The sequence below is a fragment of the Hippichthys cyanospilos genome, chromosome 8 (genome assembly GCF_059441005.1).
Source record: "Hippichthys cyanospilos isolate Australia breed blue-spotted pipefish chromosome 8, RoL_Hcya_1.0, whole genome shotgun sequence".
In the NCBI taxonomy this organism is placed as follows: domain Eukaryota; kingdom Metazoa; phylum Chordata; class Actinopteri; order Syngnathiformes; family Syngnathidae; genus Hippichthys; species Hippichthys cyanospilos.
The window spans coordinates 1,474,013-1,498,399 of NC_142376.1; the positions used below are offsets into that span (position 1 = coordinate 1,474,013).

General features: G+C 42.7%; 2 protein-coding genes across 5 annotated transcripts in view; one reads left to right on the forward strand and one right to left on the reverse strand.

Annotated features, from left to right (window-relative positions):
* cep170aa (centrosomal protein 170Aa) overlaps positions 1 to 12,665 on the reverse strand; it is a 29,204-nt gene extending 16,539 nt beyond the window's left edge. For all 4 annotated transcript variants that reach the window (XM_088421596.1, XM_088421595.1, XM_088421594.1 and 1 more), the window contains exons 1-6: positions 12,582 to 12,665; positions 3,860 to 3,991; positions 2,766 to 2,855; positions 1,833 to 1,914; positions 1,267 to 1,322; positions 971 to 1,190 (exon numbers count right to left, since the gene is read on the reverse strand). In XM_088421596.1, the coding sequence (XP_088277722.1) occupies positions 971 to 1,190; positions 1,267 to 1,322; positions 1,833 to 1,914; positions 2,766 to 2,855; positions 3,860 to 3,964 (553 nt within the window). In that variant the 5' untranslated portion in view covers positions 3,965 to 3,991; positions 12,582 to 12,665. The remainder of the gene's footprint in view (positions 1 to 970; positions 1,191 to 1,266; positions 1,323 to 1,832; positions 1,915 to 2,765; positions 2,856 to 3,859; positions 3,992 to 12,581) is intronic.
* Positions 12,666 to 13,505: 840 nt separating this feature from the next.
* Positions 13,506 to 20,741, forward strand: rtkn2 (rhotekin 2). The gene is made up of 12 exons (XM_088421612.1): positions 13,506 to 13,664; positions 15,100 to 15,299; positions 15,921 to 15,967; positions 16,050 to 16,103; positions 16,170 to 16,287; positions 16,599 to 16,805; positions 16,985 to 17,079; positions 17,229 to 17,335; positions 17,418 to 17,549; positions 18,303 to 18,471; positions 18,621 to 18,728; positions 19,446 to 20,741. Exons 1-12 carry the CDS (start codon positions 13,548 to 13,550, stop codon positions 20,075 to 20,077), a joined length of 1,986 nt encoding a protein of 661 aa, XP_088277738.1. The 5' UTR covers positions 13,506 to 13,547; the 3' UTR covers positions 20,078 to 20,741.
* The last annotated feature ends 3,646 nt before the right edge of the window (positions 20,742 to 24,387 follow it).

Here is a 24,387-nt window from a genome sequence, read left to right on the forward strand (position 1 = left end):
CCCATTAGAGAGCCACCATTCCAAAATAGAATGCCTTTGTTACTAAACAAATAAATGAGAAAATATCAGCTCTTTAAACTGGACCAAAGCTAAGACAATGTTTCATAATGCCAAATAAAACACGCGGCCGAAGCCTGATAAATATGATATTATTCCTTCAAATCCATCCTCACCCTTCAGGTTCTTTTTCAATAAATGCCCCTCAAGCGGCCTTAATCACAGTTGAGCAGTATAATTACTGATGTTGCCTGCCAAATTGCTTGCCATATGTGGTGGTCCTAAAGAGAAATTGTCTAGCGCACGCATTAAAACCTGAGGCTTTCATTATAGTAATACTACAGTACATGTATAGTAACCACAATAGGCTATCATTTGGCAGCTGGGCAGGCATCAAATGTTTTTATGCACCCCAGTAATGTTCCTCTATGTATACTGCATGTGCAAATCTGCGAATAAAAAGTAACGCCGGCATACGGCTTAGTGTGATGATGGCACTCGATTGCCTAATCTCAAATAATAACGCATGCTCCATGTGGCCTTGTTTCAACATCTGGCGCTTAAACAGGACCCCCGCTGCTGAGTGATGTCTACGATTAGGAACGCAAATACTTATACTGAAACTAAATAAGTGCTTGTAGGCAGGGAAGGTAAAGCCCCTCCCCTTGGTAACAACGTACACCCCCAACCAGATAAACCATGGCAAGTGTGCCAGTTCCTAAAGGACAAAAGACAAAAAAAAAAAAAAAAAAAAACTTGGACAGTGCTATAGCCATCCAAATGCAGAATTGTGTGTGTGTTTTTTTTACTGTTTTGAGCCACAAAATGGCCAATACATCATTTTCATTCATTTTATATCACATATTAATGAATTCCTATGATTGAAACATTGATTAAAAAAAGGGCATATGCAGGATGTGTGTGTGTATGAAAGCTGCCATTGTAGTTTGTTCAATGTGTCTCTTGTTCTTACCTCCAATCTTTTCTTCTGCCTTGTGAGCATCTGCAGGCTTGGGCGGGGGCTCTTTGGACGGAGAGACCCCATCTGTTGTTGTTTGGCCGGGCCTGGGGTTGCCACTGCCGCCGGGGGACTTTTGCGTCTTTGATGGGGTCTTGATGGGGGACTTGCCGGCGGCGCTTTCACTTTTGGACGGCTTCTTGCTCAGCTGGAGGCCACTGGTGAATTTCTCGTGCTGCAAACGGAAGATGGGTGGAGATGAAAAGATGATCCGCCTCTTTTCTGCAGGTGAAGCTTTGCTGTGGACTCACCTTGAGCGCCTCCTCGGGCACGGTGAGCTCGCCTCGCTCCACCGTGAACCAGTTGGTATGTAAGACAACCAGGTTAAGGAAAAAAGAACACACACCTAAGCGTGGGCCAATCAATACTTGCGTTGACCACTAGTACTATCTGTAATGGTAATAAGCGCTTTTCTTTTTTTGCTTCATCTAACCTTTTAACCTTCTTGGCATGCATGGAGAATAAGGATTAAGTCTTTTCCCCCGAAGGACAAGGAGTTGTCAAGACACGACAATCTATCATCTCCCCCCTATCAGGTGGCCTTAAGACTGTTGGTTGGACCGGACTGGCAGCTTGGGTACTCTTTTACACACATATTCACAGACTTTAAAATACACACCCTCCCAATTTCCAACATCGCCGCTGGTCCTAATATCATCAGCATAGCAGCACACTACAGTTAATGCAGGGGAAAGGACAATTCTGGCATGTTTGTAGCGATTCCGACGATATTTATCAAAAGCTGAATTTTGGTGCTAATAATTGTTCCGACTGATAATTGGTATAATAATGAGCCCTTGGGTGGATGATTGAAGGATATCATATCCAAACCTCAGCTTGTCCTCCAACTTGAGAGTGATGTACATCTGCTCTTGAATGCGGACATCGTTTACAAAGGTCTGCGGGGAGAAAAAATGGTCAGAACTCAGCTGGATTTTGCCTAATTTTTCATCCTATAGCCATTTACTTTTCTTGCTGATTTATTTTGACCATTATGTCCTTGAAACATCATTCACAACTGAAGCCAGAGGGAAAAGTGAGAATCCTTTTTTATGTTGTGTACCACAAACAAATCATTCCGTTTAAAAGGTCCTTAGGCAAATGTCAAAGTTGCTCAACACAGCAGTAAATGCTGCACAAGAGTCAGAAAATGGCCCAATAGGCTATCCAAATCTCCTGAGTCAGCAGCCAGAAAGTTCCCTTCAATCCATCCAAACAAGTGAATGGTGGGTGACAAAGAAGGAAGCGACTCTGACTTGGACTTCCTGACCAAGATCTGCAAAGGATGTGAGTGACTTGCTGCAAATGCGTCCACACCGGGGGAGACGGTAATCGCTGCACATGACTAAACACCACATGGCAACTGTAAACTTCCTCTGGGTCAGTGAAAAATTATGTTTTTATAAAAAGGTCTACAGACGTCTTTTCAAATGCAAGGTTTTTGTGACATTTTTTTTAAACAATACCAAACCTGTTTCACTATTAACTCATTAAATGCCAGCACAGTTGATACTGATTTTTAATGAACATGAATATACATTGAATAATCCCTACCCAACCTGGTCGACTTTTTCCCCCCAGCCCGAATTCAAATGATTGAGCGAACGTTTTTCAACATCACCATTCAAAATAAACTTGGGTCAGACGGACTGGTGAAAACTGGATTAATCTGTCTATTCGCAATCTCTATCCATCATGATTTTTTCTTCGCCTTGTTACCTCCTCTGCATGCTTTGTTTGAAGCACTCACCCCGTTCAGGCTGCCGAGGTCCTTGACCTTGTGTTCGTCTGCGCCAGACTCGTAGTTGATGACGGCGTGCTGCTTGTCCACGCTGCGCGACTGTAAAGGACAAATAAATAACGGCGCCCCCGGTTTACGCACGAGGCTTGAAAAATGCTTTCAGGTCATTGAGTGCAAATCAGCTCCTGTTCACATGATAACTGTCTGACTGAAAAATGAAAATCATTTCAGATAAACCGTTTGAAGGCTGTGTAAAGCTATTTTGCGGGGAAGGTGATAAAGAGCGCTATTATTATTCCTCAAAGCACGTCAGGGTCACACGGCGATATGCTTTCAGGTGCCACGTTGAGGATTTGCTTTGCCTCACTCGCATAACGTAAAGAATTCCCACAAGCATACGGAACTGAACCATTTTTCCTAATCTGTTCTTCTCAGACAGAAATGTCTCGATAAGCGCTGAAATGCAGAAGTACGAAAGCCTTGAGCTGGGGAGCAGTCCTAGCGAGCCAAGCGTAATGCAGACGACCTTAGCGAGATTAGGCTGGATCAAAGTGGATGGAGATCGAATTGAGCAGCTTGTTTGACCTCACAATTGGAGAGAGATGACTTTTGTTCACTCGCTAGTCGTGTGTACGGGTCTGACAGGCAACTACTGTGCACTATAGCGTATTTCCACAAATATAAGACACACTTTTTCCCCAAACATGAAGGTGAAAAGTATGGCTGCGGCGGATAAACGGTAACTTATTTATTTTTAATTCAACAGCATTCGAGAAGGAGTGATCCGCCAATTAATTTCAACTCATTTCCAGCAGGCATCCAGTGGAAGTCACTATTATTAAGTCATGATGGCTGAAAACGCTGGAGTCTGGCATGAGAAAATAAATCTAATCCAAATATCTGCCCCACTTTCTAAAAATAGCGCGATGACCACAAGTATTCCCACGCTGGCGGGCGGCAAAGTCTCCCTTGCGGCTTCATGGACACTGACTCAGCGCGCGTGTAAACATGTTTTGCTAACGCAGGTGTAGCGACTCCTCCTAGCCTGCGTAAGAAACTAAATCCTACGTCCTGGTCCATCGGACGGGTCGCATCGTGCTCACCTGTAGCATGAGCTCGCAGTCGTCCCGCCCGACAAAGATCATCTCGCGCGGCAGGCGGTGGCGAGTCCCCCCGCTGCTCACGAGGAACCAGGAGGTGACGCTCATGTCTGCGCCGCTGCTTGTGCTACACACCTACAAGGAAGGGGACGCCATAGAGATATGATTAGCCCGCACTGTGTGACTTGCTGCACCTGCACCGTTTTAAAACTGCTGCTAATATGCTCGTGTTTCAAAAACATTCATTCGAGTTCATGTCGGAATCGTGTCATTTGCAAGGCTTAAGATGATTTTATATACCTCTGATTTGATATAGTATGCCTCAGTTTTAGAGTGTTTACACACTTTTGTCAAGAGTCGCCTTATTGCCTCTTCTTTTTTCTGAAATGTACTTGTGTTGAAGTGGCCTTTCCAAACACATTTAGACACATTTTCATTTTTAAAAACATCCTGTCACGTCGTCACAGTAGACACCCACAATGCATTCTGGCCCATTATACTACTACACAGTGTATGGCCTGTATCGGGATTTAACACTGTTATAAATCCACAAAATGTTGGAGACATTATGTTTGATTCAAATGGCCAGTAGGTGGAATGAGATTGAGCGGCGCTGTAATACGACGCCTGGCTGAGAAAGTCGGCCCGTATGACACATGCGCACGTTTTGCCCTCCTCTCGTCCTGATTGTTGCCAGATGTCGGCGAAGGAAGTGATGTCGGAATGTTGGCCGGCCTTCCCAAACAGGGCCGTTATTTCCCCCCGCCGTCACCACCCTCGCTCCCCTTTCGCACAGGCTGGAAAAGGAGGTCAAACAAAAACACGCTGACTGGCGAGTTAGCCGTGCGATAACCCAGTGAAAACGACTTCTTTTCGAAATGGCTGAAGAGAAAATATGCGGTATTGAAGTGGTCTGACTGGCTGTAAATCACGGCACATGAGGGACGTTTTTGTGATTGAATTTTCCGCCGCGTTGTCACAAGACGGAGAAGCAAATTTGAAGTGCGACTGGAAGGAGACGAGACCACGAGTTACACCTTGGGTTTGGTCCAGGGTTAAATGCCACTCCTGTTCAATGGTCTTTCTATTCTATACTATTTACTTTGTTTATTATTCATTTATCAATTTTTTGTTATATTTTGTATGTTAGTTTTATATTTATTTGACCTAATTTATTGATTTTATTTATTGATTTTCTTATTTGATCTTTTTTTAATATAATTTATTAATTTATTTATTGCTCCTGTTTATTTGTTTCTATATACCATTTATTATATTCAACTATCTATTTTTTATTTTATATTTCTTTTGTATGTTAGTTTTATATTGATTAGATTAGATTTTTATTTTTTCATTTTATTTCATTATCTTATTTATTATCCATTTTTTATCATTTTTTGTACGTTTATTATTTATTTAAGCTGATTTTTTTTTACTATTTTATTCCATTATTTTATTTATATGTTTGTTACCTAATTTATGTGAATATTTATTGTTCATGTTTATTTATTTATTGCTCACATTTAGTTAATATGCACTAATTGGAGCAACGCTCCAAATTTGTTGTATAACTATGACAATAAAAGCATTTTTTTCTATTCGTTTGGATTCTATCTTCGTTTGAAGCAGTCAGTGAAATAACAGGCGTTTGGAAAAAGTGCCAAGAAAGGCTCGTCAAAAAAGGGAATTACCGATTATTTAGCTAAGCCTGTGTTCACTTGACCTCATAAGTACTCGGTAGAGTAACTCAATAATCCCTTGGGTAAAATTTTTAATCAAGATGCAGAATGAGGGGAAACGAGCAACATAGTCTAGGTTTGACATTTAAGCTTTTCCTGACGAACTTTCTATACAAGGCTAGAATGAAAGTACTGTTGTGTGACTTAATTTTGCCATTTTCATTCTGTAAGCCTTACAATGTAATCTGAAGGGTGAAGTTGGAATTGTTTGAATTGGCCGAGAAGAGTTGTCAAAATAAATTGATTAACTGATGAGTCGATTATCGACTTATTCGATTACTGACGCGATATAAAATTGTTCCTCTCCTCTTGATTTCAGCCTCTCAACAGTAATTATTTATTGATTTGTACAGTCCTACCACGAAACCAATAAAACATTTTTTTTTCAAGTTTAAACCAGAGTAAGACGTTTGCAAACATTTGCTTTACCTTTGGAAAACGATGAACGAACCAGTGGCATCATCGATCGTCCATCTCTCTGGCATGACGTTGCTTAATTGCTCTTTGGGTAGTTTTGATTACGCGACCCCCCCCCCCCCCCCCCCCCCAAAAAAAAAAAAAAGTTCATACTAAATCGAATCTTATTTATACGACATGGAATAATCGATTAAAAAAAAAAGAATTTAAATGAATGATATATAACCCCATTTTGGGAAAACTGAATTTTTTGGAAAAAGAAAAATAAGAATTAATTTTCAGAAAGTGGTGAATTTGGAATGGTGAGAATCGGTGGCAAACGTGGCAAAAGTAGTAGCACGGAATCAAATAAGTACAGCATTGGCTCACCTCCATTTTGTGCCACTGTCAGCAGCAAGAATCGTGCTGGTGCGAATGAAGAGTAACGGTCAGCTCACGCTTTTAAATCGGAATTCCCCAACCCATAGACCCCTCCGCTCATTCTAAGACACACACACACACACACACACTTGGGAGTGAAAGAGTGGGATTATTCTGAGATGACTGAATTCTTTGTGTGGAGGAGCTGCTGGGGAGTCAGGAAGTAAGAATAGCGCTTCCTGTAGAGGGCGACGCTCATCTTTGTTGAGCTTTTTCAATTAAAAACCAATAACAAAGCAGTCAAGTCACCGCTGGAACAAATGGAGGAATGTGCATTCTATCTACATCTAGATCACATTTTTTTTTTTTTTGCACCCGAGTAACCTGATTTAGAGAATTTTAACCACGATCCGTGGATCAGCTGCTACCGGGCTGCATGGGCCGCACCCGATTTTGTTTATCCTTTAACAGTTACAGTGTATACAGATCAGTGCTTTTGTTGTGCTTTGTTTGGCTTGATCTTAGTTTTTGGCGCCGCCTCTGGCCGCTGTTGGTATTACATTTTGTAGTGAGGAAGGACGGTGTGGCTTATAAATAAATAAATAAATAAATAAATAAAAGTTTCTTGGCGTCCCAATTCAGATACTTGCAGTGCCTTCATGTAACACCAGGGCGACAGATTTTAAAACCGCCGATCGAAAAATCTGTCCGCTTAGACATCCAATCGCAGACACACAGACAGACAGAGGAAATGATGTCATACGGGAGTTCATCTAGCACGGTAACTTCATCATTTTCCAGCAGAACGCATGGCTTCTACAGTGCAGGCCAGATGCTGTCTTGATGCAACATCTGGGTCTTTGGCCCAGTGTCACCATCCGTTGACTCACACGGTTGAGCAATAACACACTCCCGCACTAAACAATTTTGAACAGAGTGTGTGAGAGGGGGCACGTTTGAGGAAGAACGCCCGACTCACTCTGCGCTCACACTTGCCAAACTCATCCCTTGTAGAAGGGCGCGGTTGTCGACAGGACCAAACGAAGCCACGTTTCAGCTAAAAACTGCAAGTGCAGTCCCCAACAAAATGGTGACTACGAAGCTTGTAGGAATTTTGCCCTATAGAACAAGGGGACATAATGCCGGACTGTACTACAATTATTGTACTTTAGGTACAGAACATTTATGAAGTAGACTTCAGTTGTATATGAAAAACATAAAATAAGTACCTGGGATGGAAGGCCTGGAAAAAAAAAAACGTAAAATTAAGTATTTGGCATTGAATGAGTTAATATAAGGTCCTGTTTTTGAAAAAACAAATTATTGTTCTTTATCTGCTTCACTGAGTAATCCATTTTTGTCCTAGAAGAATTTCAAATATATATATTATAACGGTGGTCAATTTGGGGCTCAATCGTTTTAAGATTTGCCTTTTTTTGTTGTTAAACTTCAGTGGACATCAACAAAAGGATGGAAGCCACCTCGAGGCAATTCAAGGTGAAGCGAATTGAAGGATGTCGACCTGTGCTCGCTTCAGACTCTTTGATCGACTCCGAGATGTGAAAGAGCGGACAAAGAAAACGTCTTTGTGAGCATAAAAAGACTAATCCAGACCCTGAGGGTCCGCACCACAGACCGCAAAACAAGGCAGCGCTAAAAGAGCAAACAACTCAACAATCTGTGGTCAGTCACTCAGATGAGCAGACAGACAAAAGGCGCTCTTGTCATCGCTTCAGGCTATTGAAAATATACGCACACAAAGAAAGCATCGGCACAATCGATAAACTTCTCTTCCAGGGGCCAAAATGAGAATCTGCTCCTTATAATCCAATAATGACATACTGGACAAGCATGAGTTCATTTAACTATTGTTTATATGTGCATACATAAAAGCAGCAATGTGATATAGCATGCTAGCTAGCTATTATGTTTGTAGCGTTTTTCAAAGGCTATTTTGTTGGAGAGTCACATTAAAAATGCAGCAGACGCTGCTTGTGCGAGCACTTCATTAAATTTGACAGTTAGTTCAACAGATCCTTGAATTACACCGGCGAGATCCATACGTGTCTGCTGCGCTCGCTATTTTAGGAAGACAGAGATTTATGCAAGGGGACAAAACGCTCCAGCGTTGCTATACCGTTGTGCATGTGCATGTTACATTTTTGTTTGCATGTTCATGTGTTATTGAAGCTGGCATATGCCTGATACGTGACCAGATGGCATGAAAAGGCACATGAGCAGTTGGCTTAAAGTGAACAAGCACACACCTCTATTTAGCCAGCACCCGTTTTGCCTGCTTCATTGTTATTGGCGCACACACGGATGCACGCACACACCGCTGGGTGTACGACACAATGCGCCACATGCTCAGCGACCTCTACGCAACTCATGACCCACATATGGAAATATGTCTCTTCGCGGACATTGCGGACTGCAAAAATTAGAAATGCGGCTATCAAAATTGTTAGCATTCGGATTTCATATCGAAAATTCTGTTGAATAATTGAGTATATGGCTATAAGAACAATTAGGAGTGCATCAAAGTGCCTGAAACTTAAAAAGAAAAAAAAAATGATGAAAATTCTTATTTTATTGCACTTACGCTTCACATCACAAAAACAAAGCCTTTTCCCTGGGGTCATCCGCGCCCCCCCTGGCTTCACCTCAAGCCCCCCCAGGGGAGCCTGCTCCACTATTTGAGAAGCACTGATCTAAAAACTGTTTCTGGGCTGATTTCATAAAATTGCGCTTTCTTTTACAAAAAAACACAGTTTTTGCCCCTGGGCCCCAAATAAATTGCTTCAAAATGTGAGCATATATAGCGTATGAACATTTCAAAATAAGGTATTATAAAAAATACACATATAGCTGAAATGCAAAGTTAAAAATTGAAGCATTTACATGGCGATTAAGTTATTTTACTGTTTTGACCCCCCCAAAAATGAAAACTCGAGGTTTATGCGCTGCATAAGGTGCAGTGAATTGTAAGGCACACAGTCAGCTTTTGAGAAAAATAAATGCTTTTAGGTGCGCTTTATAGTGCAGAAAAGATGATAAACGCAACATCGTCTAACAAATACTTGCGTTAGCAAAAATAAGTAACCAAAAAAAAAAGTTGCAAAATTTGCTCATTAATTTGGCAACTTCAGAAACATTTGACATTTCTTGCACAATTACAGTGGAAATTCATCAATTCTCATCCCACAAAAAGACAATAACTGGGACACAAGACCTGAAGCTTTCCTCTCAGAGCATGTGATCATTTCTTCTAAGTTTGCATCGTACTAGTGTAAAACTCTGCAGCATGGTTAAAAAAAATGGGCAACTCTGCACTCTCATACTCCAGGGCAACGTCAACATTAGCATAACAATCATAATAGAACCAGAACCGCTGCACAAATAAGAGATCAATATCTGAAGCACAAAATAACAAAGAAGGACGGGAGCGGCTCACACCCCAAAGCAGATGTGTGTGTATGTGTGTGTGTTTTTTTTCCCCCCATGGAGTTACATGCAGGAAAACAAAAGTAGAGCAACGCCTAGTCATGTTCCATAAAAAAGGGAACGCAAACTATTCCACACTGCTGACTTTCCAGTTCATAACAAGTGCGGAAAACACGCCACCGAAAAATCAACGTGACCTTCTTGAACATTTCTACTCAAGCACAAGTGAGAGTCACCGTTCCTATTTTTAGTCTAGGAGCAGCTTGTAAACAAAATCACTTCTACCTCAGAGGCAAAATTAAATTAGCATATAGAACGCAAACCTCTAAAGTCACGCCAACCTTTTTGACTTGGTCCGCCATGTTTGTTTTGATCTTGCAGGTCACGTTGTCTGATTTCTCTCGCTGTGGTGAGATTTTGTCTGCAGGTTATGAATCTTGAAGAAAATGCTTACTTAAAAAAATGATATCTTTAGGCCCAAAACAACATCAACTCAGCCATTTTTTAAGTATCAGTGACAAGTCAAATATTACACGATCAGGTAGCAATGAGCCAGAAAGTAAAAAGCGAAACACTTTGGAAGATCGAGAAGAGGTACAAAACAAACAGATTGACGCTAAACCACAGCTTACTTTGTCCTTTTTCATTTTTGGGACATTCCTGTTGGGAGTATGGGACCCATAGCTTTTTAGTACTGCGAGTCCAAGGGACCCTAAAATAACTTACAGAATTATGGCTAAAAGTTTCAAATTTGGTTTCCAAAACTCCCACATAAGTGGAAATGTGCTATGCTCTGTTGAACTAAAACCTGTCATTTGAATATGGGTGTGTAGACTACCACACTGCCTGTAGTTAAAAAAAAAAAAAAATATATATATATATATATATATATATATATATATATATATATATATATATATATGACGGCAACACTTCGTGCCCAGCAAAATCACTTCACTCCCCACGTGGAAAACTGAAATTAAAATAGCTGCGGTAGACCAGAATGACCGAACATGTTGCACGTCACTTTTAGGGTTCCACTGTAATGTGACACTCAAAAACAAACATCACATCAATCTCACAGGAGAAAAAAATAAATAGAAAAGTCACTTCCTAAACTTCCTTTCATACACAATGGACACAGGCAGGCCACATAACAGCTTAGTCCTCAATAAGCTACAGAAACTATTTTGCTACTACTGTATTGAAGTGAAGTATTGATCTTCAGCGACTAGCAGTCATTTGAAGCATCACGTCCCACACTGATGATAATTTCCACATGAAAGATGCAATAACCATGTGAGTGATTCTGATTTTGTCAGGGCCACTCAGCCTACCACAGGCCACATTTGCAAAGAAAAAAATGGCAAAGGAAAGGAGAGAAAAAAGGAAATTAGACTGGATGCTATTCTCCCAACATTCTATGGCTTGACGCCCAAATAATCATGCAAGAGGGGGAGGAGTCAGAAGTGTGCACCCCAAGGTTGAACAAAAACATTCCAGGCAATTTTTAGGAGAAATGCATCGTAATCAATGAGGAAAATGTCAGAAACAATTGGGGCACAAGGAGAGAAGTGCAAACAAGCAAATGCATTTATTTACATGCCCAGCAACGGAAAATTCACAATGCAGTTGCATCATACAAAAAAAAATATCCAGACCTTTTCCAAGTTACTGTATTTTCCGCACTATAAGACGCACCTTAAATGAATAGCCAATTTTAAAACTTCTAATACTGGGCTACTAAAACTACATAAACATACAGTGTGGCTAAAATTGCCAAGACAATTCAAGAGTTTAAAAGAACTCGTCATCGGTTTTATTTCTGAGAATTGTGTCACTGATGACAAGGCACATCCGTATGAAACTTAACAAAATAATAACATGGTGCAAAATCACTACTACCTCATGTTCCAAATCATTTGCTCTCAATTTGAGAAGAAAACTGTTCCCGTAAGGGTATTGGATAGCATGGAATACCGCTGCTCTAGATATAGATACACTTAGCCTAAATGACTGAATGTTGCCATTGTGTTGCCTTATTTATTAACCACTATACTACAACTATTACAACACTGGTACTAATCAGTAACAATTTCACAAATAAAATGTTACTCTTTAGTGCATATAGTGTAAACAAAGAGAACAGGATGCATGCAGGCCAGCTTCATCTGCTGCATGAAAACAAAGCCCCCCCCCCCCCCCCCTCCCCGAAAAGGAAGGGGGGTGTCATCATACAGCAGCTCCCTATTCTAATAGAATATATGACATTAAAAGGGCGATAGGGATGATATCGTATGTCCGATCGCACAAAGCTAGCGCGATATGATAAGGCGACTCTTTGTGCAGCGACTTCAAATCTCAGACGTGCAAAACGAGAGCCTGCCGGTGTTTGTTTGCTGTGAGTTGCAATGCTTTTGGTTCGCCATCGTCGGCTGGAGTCGGCCATCGCACTGGGCTCCACGTTTAGCTTTAACCCTTTATTGAAGTAAGATAAAGGTCAGCATTTTGCCGGGATTTTTTTTTTTTTAACGGAGACTAGAATTGATTAAAAAGACGTCTGGTAGTAGGGGAAGAGCAAATGTAATTGGCGTCCACTGATGAGCATCAGCGAGGCGACTTTCCTTGTCCTTATTTTCGCTTCACGTGGCCGCGCAAAATCGACATCTTTTTGTTTCAGGAATAAAAGAGAAACATTTTGCTTCGTGATGTGGCTTGCTGTCCCGCTATTTGTGTTTGTGAGCGAGGGTGGAGCCCAGCCTTACCGTTGCTGTCGCAGACGCGCCTGACTCCGGCTCGGGCCTCCTCTCCCGCGGTTCGGTTCCTCCAGTCCTCGCTGGTAGCCGGCAGCCGCCACACAGGGGCGTCCCGGGGGTGTCAATTACTTTTTGAAACGTTCCGGCTTTGGCTTGTCAAAATAAAGCCGTGCTTATGCGAAACAACACAAAGGATCCGGTCACTGGAGTTACACTTGATCTGCGTTATACTTTGAAAGCAAGCCCTTCGTAGTTTCCGGTTTCTTTACGTTTAACTTGACATATGTTCCATGTCCCTCAGCTAGCGCCTGCGTCGACAATTCCAGCGGTGGATGCTTCCGACTCAACCACAAGTTCCGTTAAGCAGAACCGAGTGGGCGGGTTTCCTGGACGCACTGGTCACGTCGCAAACCTCCTTTGGTGCGAAAAAAAACAAAAACCTCCTTTGGTGCGCATTGCTCAATTGCACTCCGCATATTCGACTGGGAGGCTCCACCGCTTTTTATTATAGTCAAAATAATAAAACAAGATCGAGTGAAACGCACCACATCAGCAAAATATTATTTAAAAACACACTGCAAATACAATACGAAATTATATTATACCGTGTATTTATTTTAACAAAGTGACGAAAAGTGAAACTCAAATCACGTCAGTTATGTTTAGTGGTGACGTATGACGTTCGGCAATTGTCAGTGAAAGAGCGCTCGATATGTTGACCTCAACGTGCCGTCAAAGCGTCACAAATGTCACAAATAAACACATGATTTTAATAAATATTTGGGTTTCTAGAATACTACCTTTCAAAACAGTTACAGAACTTCTTGTATATAATTTTTTATTTCCGTCTGGCACAAGTTCGTCTGAGTAGGAGTCTCTTCCGGTCGACATGATCAACAAATCGAACACTTCCGCCTATTTGAAGTTGGAGCATAACCGTGCTTGTGCTCTTCTAGCAGCGAATGAAAAAACAACATGGACGACCAGCGGGATGTTCAAAATTCCAAGCGAAACACATCGGGTAGTTCCGCTGTGGCTATGGAGATTAAGAGGAAGAAAATACGACAAAGTGCTTTATTCCAGCACACAGAGGTAAGAATAAAGTATTATTGTACTTTTCTTTTTCTTTTAGCGACGAGTTTCGTTGGTGGTTACGTTGGTGACGCCCGATTGGTTGCAAAGTACAACGAAAAAACAAACGTCTGACTATAGATCGTTAACATCATTGTTATGACATCAAATTATTATCGAGGCAAAAAAAAAACCCTCTCAATAAATATTTGGTTCATTAAACGTCAAAGTGGGTTAACGTGAGGGATTCGCCCGTTTGAATTCAGACATGTTTGTTTTCGTGTCAGTCAATAACATTGTAATAACGTTCTTTATAATAATGAAAAATAAACAGATGACAAAAGAATGTCAAATCCGTGTGTTGGTTGTCAAAACCGTTGCAGCTACTTTTTTTTTGAATGCGACGCATTTAAAAGGGAAAGCAGGTGCATTCAGCCGGTTTTTCTTTTAACTGGGTTGAACGCTTGATTGAGCTCGTAGCCATGGGGGATCGAAAGGGCCAAAATTAAATAAATAAACGTTCAATTCAATAATTAAAATGGCCATTAATTTTTAAAATATTTCACTAATTAAATAAATGTGTCATTAGTCAATTGAACGTTTCATTAATTAAATAAGGAATTAAATACATTACTGTTTGATTGATTGTGTAAAAATATACATATACTATAACTGTGTGTTTATTAATTATTTAATTATTCGCTGTTGTATAGAGAAACAAAAGTGAGAAACTTAAATGACAAAGTTTCAAATACTTTTCTGATACGACCGAGTGTTCGACATAGCTGTATCTTATTAACTTGTATAAAAAAATACATTCTGTAAAAACCTGGCCAATTTAAAATTGACAAAGAAAGCAAGAAGAATTTGCAAAATCTAACCACATATTACACACATCGATTTTTGTTGTTGTTGTTGTTGTGCATGCTGTATACCCAATGAGAGCTGTTTTTGTTCTTAGAAACAGCTCTCAGAGGATCTTTTACACTAGTTGATCTCAAATAGGGATACAAGTCCCACTTGTGGTACGTGAAGGCACTTCAGGTTGTAAGTGAGATTTTAACGGGATTTCTGTAGGTATCTGCAAATATAATTGAATATTTTTAATACCACAACAGAACATTATATTTTATTTTTGCAAAATAAGAGCAAATGAATTGAAACACGAAATAATTTCTTGCTTTTGTTTAAGTGACACAATTGCAAAATTTTGCCTTTGTTTTGTTGGGTTTCGTTCAGACGAGTAAATATGCGAGTAAAAAAAAACGACGACACAGCGGTCAAGTCTTCTTTTTTTCTCGACCAAAGTTCTTCGCACTGGTTAAGTGTTATTTGGCTCAAATATGCTTTTGCAGAGCTACATCATTGAAAAGATTGAGAACCACTGTTCTACAGAATAAACATAATCCAAAGAAGCCATCAGTGATCTTTTTCCCCATTTCATTTGTAAACCAAGAACTCCAATATTCAAGAGAAGCTGGACTTTGAGGTGCGGATGCGAGAGGGCGCCTACAAGCTGCTGCAGGCCTCCACTAATAGAGAACAGATCCTCAACGCCTCCAAGAACCTGCTGACCTGCAACGCCAGGATCAAGGCGTACATTGCTCACATGCAGAAGACGGACGTGGAGCAGCATCGGACAGGAGAAGCCTGCAGGTGATGGGTGCAACTTCCCGCTGCTGCTGCAGCTATTGAAGAAAGCTCAGCAGGAATTATATTAACATATTTATAATTAATTACATTTCTAATTATAATATTTAGAAATATAATTAATTTTGCGGTTTGCCGCATTTCATTTGTTATTAAAATACAACCAAATGGACATCCATCCAGTATATTTTCCTCTTTACTGCCGTATTGTGTTAATATGTTGAATTACTACCGTCTAGTGGTCAACAAAGGGAATACAACGATATTTGAAGCACATGGACTACGGTGCGTCAGAGAGACCGAAGTTAACAAGGCCACAACCGTTGGGGGCGTTCCTTAGCACAAAGATGGCGGCCAAATAATTTCAGTTTCCTGTTGGCGTGGCACCTCCTATTATAATTGTAATAACAGTGGCCGCTTACTATATCTGAGATTAAATAGATTTTTTTCCTTGTTGTGATAAAACATGTTTTTGAAACTTAGTTTATGAAATTATTTTATCCAACACTAGATGTCGCCAAATCTTATCACTTGCGGGTTTAATTTCAATGACAGTATTCCAACTCTCTTGATCGCTGAACGGTTTTGTCGCACCTATTTAAATATCCATAAAATGACTTTCTGCAGATATTCAGGGGAGCGCGTGCCTTGCAGGGGAACAATTGCTTTGTCTGGTGAGTTCGCTCATGTTTTTTTCCCGCCAAAGACAAGCCACTAAATGGAACTTTCATAAATGGACGCTTCTCCTGGTCGCAGGACTCCGTATTCCGCTGATGTGGAAGGATCAGGATCACTTTAACAACAGAGGAAGTGAGTTTCTCCATGATGGATCCGATTCGATCCTTACTTTGTGTACTAACACTTGATTGGCTGTAGGCTCGCGGCGTGCGGCCATCTTCTGCTTGATGCAGATGGGCTGGCAGGTGTTTGACACCAAGATGGCAGTGGTGGACAGATCCATCACGGACGTTTGCTTTGAAGAAGTCACCATCTTGTAAGGGCCAATTTCATTTCATCGCTTGGCACAAAGAATCTATTTTTTACTACATGGAATATTTTTTCATCCATGTCACTTGACGTGACCTCACTTGAGAGGCGGAACGTGTAAATGCTCTGACAACCGATGTCCGCTAGATGGCAGCGTTAAGTCCAATAAAAAACGTGAGACTAGCTTCAACTAAACAGGCTCACAAAGTAAATTGAGATCATTATTTCAGATCGTATAACAGAAATCCCCCAACTCGCAAATGTGTATCAAAATAAGAAAAAAATATCTATTTCTGCGCTAATGTCCATCGCCGGCAGTCAAGACGCGGTTCCCGGGTTTAAGCTGCGGGTCGAGCTGTGGAGCTGCGCCGTTGACGATGAGCTCACTCTGGCCAAGACTCCCAAGAAGCTGGCAAAGAAGCTGCGCAATTCCTTGGGGAAGAGCGGCGGGAAGAAGCTGTGCCCCCTGATGGACGCTCGCGACCCCGACCCCGACACTTTCCTCCAGTACAACCCGCTGCCGCCGTGCGTATTGCCTCGCTTTCGCTTCCTTGTTGCAAACAAAAAAGTATATATATATATTTATATCTATAGTAATTATTCAGTCATTTCAATGAATAACTAACAATTAGAAACATTCCGTCCTGTTGATAAAAGATAAATGAATAATATTGTACGTACGTTTGTCGCTTTGTTTTTCGCAGGGGAGCCAAATACAATCTGCTGGCTTACTCAACCTTGCGGCTACCAGAGGTGGAAGGCACCTTTCAGTCGCACTCTCTGCTCGTCCTCCAAACCTGTAAGAAGTCCATACGTATCAGACCACTTCCTCTATATCGTTTCGGGTTTTTTTTCTGACAAATGATTGTGGTGGATGTAGATATTCAGGTTAAAGGTCAAAATAAGAAAAAAAAAATGTTGTTTTTGTGGCCATTTTCTTTCTGTCAGCTGATTGGTCCTCGTGGCTTCCGCTTTACGGTAACCTGTGCTGCCGTTTGGCGGCCCAGCCCGCATGCATGACGCAAAGCGTGATGGCTGGACACCTCAACCACAAGGTGACGTTTTTTTTAATACATATACATACACATATCTTCTGTTAAAATGATAATATTGGTGACGTTGAATGATTCCGTGCAGCAAAGCGTTTTGGGCGCGGAGCGGCGCTGCGGCTTCTACTGCGTCCTGAGCGCCGGCTGGCTCCGCTGCTACTTCAGCCCGGAGGAGATCGACGGCAAAGTGGCGCCGGCGCTGCGCCTGCCGGTCAACAAGGTGGGGAGCGCCGGCCTTCACATCCGACGCGCTTCTTCTCATTTCACGCTCGCGGGAGCTCGTTGATTAAAAGGGACAATTGACTGAGCGGCGCGGCGGAGGGGGCGGGGCGGGGCGGCTGACTTTCATTCCATTCGGAAGACTTGCGTCCTGTTGAACACTTTTTTTTTGTCTTCGTTCGACTCGTCGGAGCGTCCTTACTCGTTTCCTTGATCGGAACAACAACTTTGGACAGCATCCGACTTTTATTCAACTCCCGGAAGAATTTTCAAAGCCTGCACCTAGCGCTGTCACTATCCAATCCTTTGGAATGGATCCCACCCGTCCATTTTCGGGAATGATCGACTACGTGAGCAGATATACCATCGTTTGCAAATTATAAGGCGCACCTAAAAGCCTTCAATTTTCTCCAAAGCTGACAGTGCGCCTTATAATACGGTGCGCCTTATACGGCGCATAAAACGCCAGCATTTCTATTTATATAGAAATAGGATTGTATGTATGAAATATGAGTTTCTTTATATGAACGCTTACATCTAATGAGAGGAGCGTGACTTGTTTTGACTTTGTGATTTGAAGCAATATTAACATGTGAGTTGGTTTGGACTAGATAAGTTTTCCACTTTCTTTTGACAATTTCTTTTACTGCGTGCATGCTATGTCCAGTAAAACAATGAATCAATCATCTCATCATTTCCGGGGGGCTCTTGGGCACCCGTCGAGTTTTTTTGATCGCGGGCGCGTTTGTTACAGGACACCCGCATCCGAGCGATGGAAAAAGATTCGGGAGGAAAGAAGTCGCGGAGCCTGTCCATCATCAACCCTTCGCCGGAGGGAAAGCGGACGGACGTTTTCACGGCGGACAGCGGCGAGGCGCTGGAGCGGTGGCAGGACGCGCTGCATCAGCACCTCTACGATCAGAGTAGGTCCTCCGTTTGCTGCGCTTTGTCGTTATTTCAGGGTATCGGCGCCCATAACGTATCAAACACCCCGAATCAAACGCCCGAGCGGTCCGGGCGATCCGAGCGCGGCATCGGCATGGCCAATGACTGCCATCGCTGTGCCCCGCAGGCGAGTGGCTGCAGTGCTGCGAGCGGCCGATGGCGACGGAGGCGGCGTCGCCGCGCAAACCCTCGCTCTTCCTCGCCAAGCGAGCCAACTCCGTTTACGACGAGCTCAGTGAGTACCGCCCTTTTGTTCGGATGGCGCCGAAGACCGGATCGCCGCCCGTAAACCGTTTTGCTGCGGGGGCCCAAAATGGATTCCCGAGCCGGTAAAATCGTCGTATTCCGCGAGTGGGAATTATACTTGGCCTTTGCGTTGCCCGTCGGCCCCGTCCCGATTCCCCGCTCATTGCGGAGGTCACCGATAAATAGTCGTTGAAAAAAAGATAAAGATCGATAAATAACCCCCTTTTTGCTCCCCTGTGCATTCGAATATTTTTCCCCTCATTGTATGTTTTTTTTCCCCTATTTTTTCATAAGAATACTCATTTTGTATAGAACACAAACTAAAAATAAATAGGTAGGAAATTTTGTGTATTGATTTATGGACAGTGAGTATAGTTATTTATGTATATATATGTGCCCTTAATTCATATTATTGTCGTAAATGTTAAGAAACAAGTACATTTTATTTGAATTATTGACTAATCTGTTGATTTGAAATATATACTCATATGCATTTACTACCGTCCTGTTGAGTCTCAGCAAGACTCATGCATGGCTGTATTATAGTGCCCCCTGGTGGCCAAGTCTCGCACCGTTCGAGTTGTACAGTAATATTAGCAACAGATAAGTGAAAATTCCGTCATGTCGTTGGGGAAGAGTGATTTGAGATAGGAGGCCTCACCTTCCGGTCCGGTTTCCTCATCTCAAGGCACGCGCTTTCTCGCAGGTATCGGTTCCCCGGGCCCGTTCGAGAGCATCGCCGACATCATCCACAGCAAGATCGAGGAGACGGACGGCCGCTTCCTGATCGGCCGGCAGGAGGCCGGGGAGCCTCCCGATTGGTCGGCCCTCTTCGACGGCTCCCGTTCCTTGGTTTTGCAAAAGAAGGGCCGCGCTCCGTCCCGGGGTCACGCTTCCGACCCGCGTGGGAGTCCCGAGCCCCGCGCCGCCTCCGCGCCCGACAGCGGCAAGAAACGGCGGGCCCCGCCTCCTCCCGCCGGCCCCGCCGTTTCTCCTCCCGCCCGTCCTCCTGCTGTCTCGCGCCCGGAGAAGGAAAACACCCCGCGGGCCAAATCCAAAACGGGAAGGCCGTCCCTGGACGCCAAATTCTCCGCCATCATCCAACAGCTGCAGCGCAGCAACAAATTCGGCGGCGGCGCTCCGGCCCGCAAGAACGCGCCGCTCGCCTTGGCTCGCGCGGACGACCGGGACGGCGACGTCCCGGCGCCCGGGGACAACCTGAGGGAGGAAGTCCTTCCGAGACAGGGCGAGAGCCAACTCGGAGCGCCGAATCGCCATCGACCCGCACGCGACGACGGTCGGCGCAGATACGCCGAGCGCGCGGGATTTTATGTCTGAAGCGGGAGAGGCGGATAATGACGTCTTTGGGATTGAATGCGTTCACTCGGAGGATGAGATTTTAGTGGCGGACGTCAGACATTTTCTATTGTGAAGTCTTCGCGAGGGGGTGTAAACTTTTGCCCTCGCGTTTCATTTCTCAAAGCGAGAGCCATGGAAATGTGGCCGAGCACCGCAAAATTAATCATCCAATTGGTAGGCCTTGATGAAAAAAAAGTCGTTTGACAGAAAAAAACACAAAATAAAAATTGAGTTAAAAAAAAAAAATCCTAATCGGTGCCAAATTATGAAAAAAAAAGTTTCTTTTAAAGACATAGTAACTGAATAAAAAAAAAATCATTTGTAATTTTTCATATAATAATGAATTCACTTGTCATTCAGAAAAAATAAATAATGGTCCAGAAAATAAATCAAAACGTCGATGCAGTTCACATGTATTATTTCTTCAATAATAATTCCTTTTAATTTCATTATAATCACATCAGTATAATGTTGATTGTTATTTTAATTTGCCTTTTTCCTAATTAGTGATTTCAACTAATTCTCCGGAAAAAGGATGTTGCAGAAATATTGAAAAAAAAAAATCTTCTGACTGGGTGAATCTTTTTTTTTTTTTTGAAACTAAGAGCCAGTTTAGTGAAATGAATACATTTGAACCAATTATCGGAAAAAAAAAAAAAAAAAAAACTTCCATTAACAAAATCCTAATTTGCCAAAATAGAAATTCTCAAAATAGTATAAAAAAACATTGAGGAAAAAAAAGCTTATTACATTACACCCTTAAAATGTTCTCTAAAATAAAACATAATTAAAATATTTTTTACAATTTAACAAGCATTCCAATATGATATAAAAATGTTTTCGGAGGGTTTCAGTTTTTCACTCCTTGTCATTTCATTTTTACGACTGAATTAACACTTGTAATCTCATAACCTCATTTGCAAAAATATTACGTGTCTGACAGACACATTAGCGTTGTTTTGTATGTAATAGTCATTGTGGTAACCTCAAAAAAAAAAAAAAAAAAAAAACACCTTAAAGAAGGGGTGTCCAAACTGAGGCCCGGGGGCCATTTGCGGTCCGCTCTCCACATTTTAGCGGCCCGCAGCAAATACTAAGATGACATTTTGACACGGCCCGGCTCAAAGTATGACAAGGAAGAAAAAATAACATGCGTGTTTAGCAAGTTAAAACAACAATAAATTGACCCTAACATCTCATTTTGGCTATGTGGCCCGCAGACGAAAAAGTTTGGACAGCTCTTCTTTGAGGTGCGCGACTTTATTTCTTCTCTCTCTACTGTACACGGGTGCGCCATGTATCGTTGCCTCCAAAGTTTTTCTAAAGTTGGCTAGCAGATGTACATACGTAGCGCGGGGCCCTTCACACTTTTTGCCACACCTTTTGTCTAAGAAATGCAAATACGTCGGCCGTCGGCTCAATAAAGGTTTTCCCAAAGCCGCGCTGTGAGACCGGCGTTTTGATTTCCGCGTCTTTGAAAGGAGCTTTGCGGAACAGCTTGCGTTCGACCTTAACGCTTTGAAAACCGATTGAAAAAATGAGACGGGGACGGACGCCAGATTTAGCTAAAAGGCGGCCGCTCCTCGAGCGGAGCGCAGAAGAAAGCGAAAAGCACTCCGATCGGAATTGAGGCACGGAGAGCTTCCCGCTCCACTTGGCGTGACAACTGAGCGAGCGCTCGCTGACGGAGGGCTTTTTGCGCGTGTGCGTTACGGGAGGTCGGCGACACAAACGTGACCTTGAATTCGGGTTGCCATTCAGAAAGAACGACAATTGAATGAGGCTTTTGTCCGCCTCAAACAACCCATTTGCTGCTGTTTTTTTTTTTTTTTATTCATTGTTATTCGAACAATTTTGTATGATTGATTTTCTGTTACGCAGTGAACAGCACGTCCGCCTCACAGTTCAAAGGTCCCGGTTCAAATCCACCCGGCTCCGGCCTTCCTGTGCGGAGTTTGCATGTTCTCCCCGAGCCCGCGCGGGTTCTCTCCGGCTTCCTCCCGCCCCCCAAAAACATGCACGGCAGGTCCCGCTTTGTTTTTGTCGATAAATAACAGCAACGAAGCGGGCGCCGGAAGTTGTTTCTGGATCCTACCGCAGCACGTGGTGACAGTCGGGCGTTGGCACAAGTTGAGAAATTTGATCCAAGCGGACAAAAAGACAGCGAACCCCGACGGAAGAGCCAACCAGTCTTTTGTCCGAATGAATCGCCTTGAATGCGAGTGCGCGCGTGCATTGGGCGAAGCCTGGAAAGGAGCCGGCGACGATCGGCCGCGGGAGCAATTTCTCGGTCCCGCCGTCTCGCTCCTTGGCGACGCTTCATCTCGGGCATCCGGCTCTTCATTTTTCTCCTTTTTATGGACTCGAATTAGTTTGCCGTTTCCCCCGAGCCACGTTTGACTTGGGAAACAACAAGCGAGGGATTTTAGGAGCTCGGGACGACTTTTATGTAGTGTTGTCTTTTCCGGTCGGACGTTTATCTTGTTTTAGGGACTTTTGGAGAAGGGGAGCGCTTTTCTTTTTGATTACTGGCGCAACTCAACAAGGTTGCTGCAGGCATTAGCAAATACACAAGCCAATGATCACAAGCGCTGACCTAAAACAAGATTTTTTTTCACGCTAATCTTATCAAATTGACATTTGAAATGTTTTTTTTTTCTTCCAAGGTAGTCAGAAGGCTGCAAAACGCAAGATTCATTTCAACACACGCAAAGCTTTTAGATAGTAAAATATTTTAATTAAATATACAGGAGGTCATAGCATAAAAAAAGTCTTTATATTTTTTTTTTGTCTCTGCCAGCTGGCTGATTGGTAAACACGTGGCTACTGTATCAAAAACATTTTTGGAGGATGCACCCCAAAAAAAACAAAGTGAAAAAATAACAACAAATAAAGTCAATCCTAATCCAAAACGTAGTGTTTGTTAGAGGCTATAGATTGCGTGTGTAACCCTTTTTTTTTTAAATTCCTTTCACTCATACGTACAGATATATACGACCTTTGATGTTATTTACACGTTTGAACAGTTTTGATAGGATAAGCGGCGCTCTCGTGCGAGCGCGCTGCCTTATCTACAGTGCTATTTATTTACACACGCATACGCTCGCACAATCGAGGAAAAGATGATGACAACGCAAGGGGGGGGGGGGGGGGGTCAAATTGATTCCATGTTGATCCCCCCCCCCCCCCCCCCCCCAAGACAGATAGTGCTTGTTGATTGGGGGGAAAGTACTGTAGCACATAGCGACACTAAACACTTTCAGCGTTTTTTTCAATGTTCTGTTTGGGGACCATCTACCACAGTGGTGTCCAAACTACGGCCCGCGGGTCATTTTGCGGCCTGCCATCTTCATTTCAGCGGCCGCTACACTAAAAAACATTTTGAAGACCTACATTAAACAGACAATGACTAATTGCTTGTTTGCTTGATTTTTATTATGCCTATACATATTTTTTTATATTACTATTTTATATTTTGATTTTTTTCACTCAATGCTGCTTATTTTTTTAAATAGCATTGCAGGCAATGTCAAAAATACAGGGATGGTGTGGGCCGCTAAAATGTGGATGGCGGGCCGCAAATGGCCCGCGGGCTGTAGTTTGGACACCTCCGAGTTCAGGTAAAACACCCAGATGTTCTGGCATTCTCTTTGTACTCCGCAAATAACTCAGGAAAATTAGTGCGAATTGTCAAGTGCTAATCGTCAAGACACGTTTAGGGAAAGGGTAGAAATATGAGGGGCTGGATTTAGTGAGTGTGACAACCGGGGGGCGGAGCAAGGGTGTTGGGACAAAGCCAACGGCTAAACCCTGAAAAGCATCACTTGCCATTTCGTGTGAGGGGATCGGCGCATGCGGCGCATGCGGCCCATTTGTCATCACGTGACAACAAAGTCGGCCGTCGTCACGGTGACTAGCGACTTCCGCCTATCGGGCCAAAGTGCGCTTGGAATCGGCCAAACGAAAAAAAGCCTTTTGTTTTCACTGGGGAAGGCGGCACTTCATGACCACGCTGTCCATTGTCAATGAGTGGTTTTTCCCTAATATGGTCACAGGAAAGCAACGATATGAACGTCGGCATGACGCTTTTCGAAAGTTTGGCGTGTTTGCCCGAGTACACGCCAGCTTCGGCCATTTAGTGCTAATAACAAAAATGTGAGATGGGCAAAAGGCACAAATATAGTCAAAGCATCCTAAGTGACCACATTCTTACCCCCCCCCCCCCAAAAGAAAAATAAACAAAAAAAAAAAAAAACAATCATTTTTCAATATGTTTGGGATGTAAAGTA

What these genes read in the sequence shown, in the direction of transcription:
- rtkn2 (XM_088421612.1), top strand. Translation starts at nt 13,548, where the DNA reads ATGGACGACCAGCGGGATGTTCAAAATTCCAAGCGAAACACATCGGGT. An exon ending in TCACTTTAACAACAGAGGAA is followed by an intron (nt 16,104 to 16,169) that starts GTGAGTTTCTCC and finishes GATTGGCTGTAG; the next exon opens with GCTCGCGGCGTGCGGCCATC. An exon ending in TCAGCACCTCTACGATCAGA is followed by an intron (nt 18,472 to 18,620) that starts GTAGGTCCTCCG and finishes TGTGCCCCGCAG; the next exon opens with GCGAGTGGCTGCAGTGCTGC.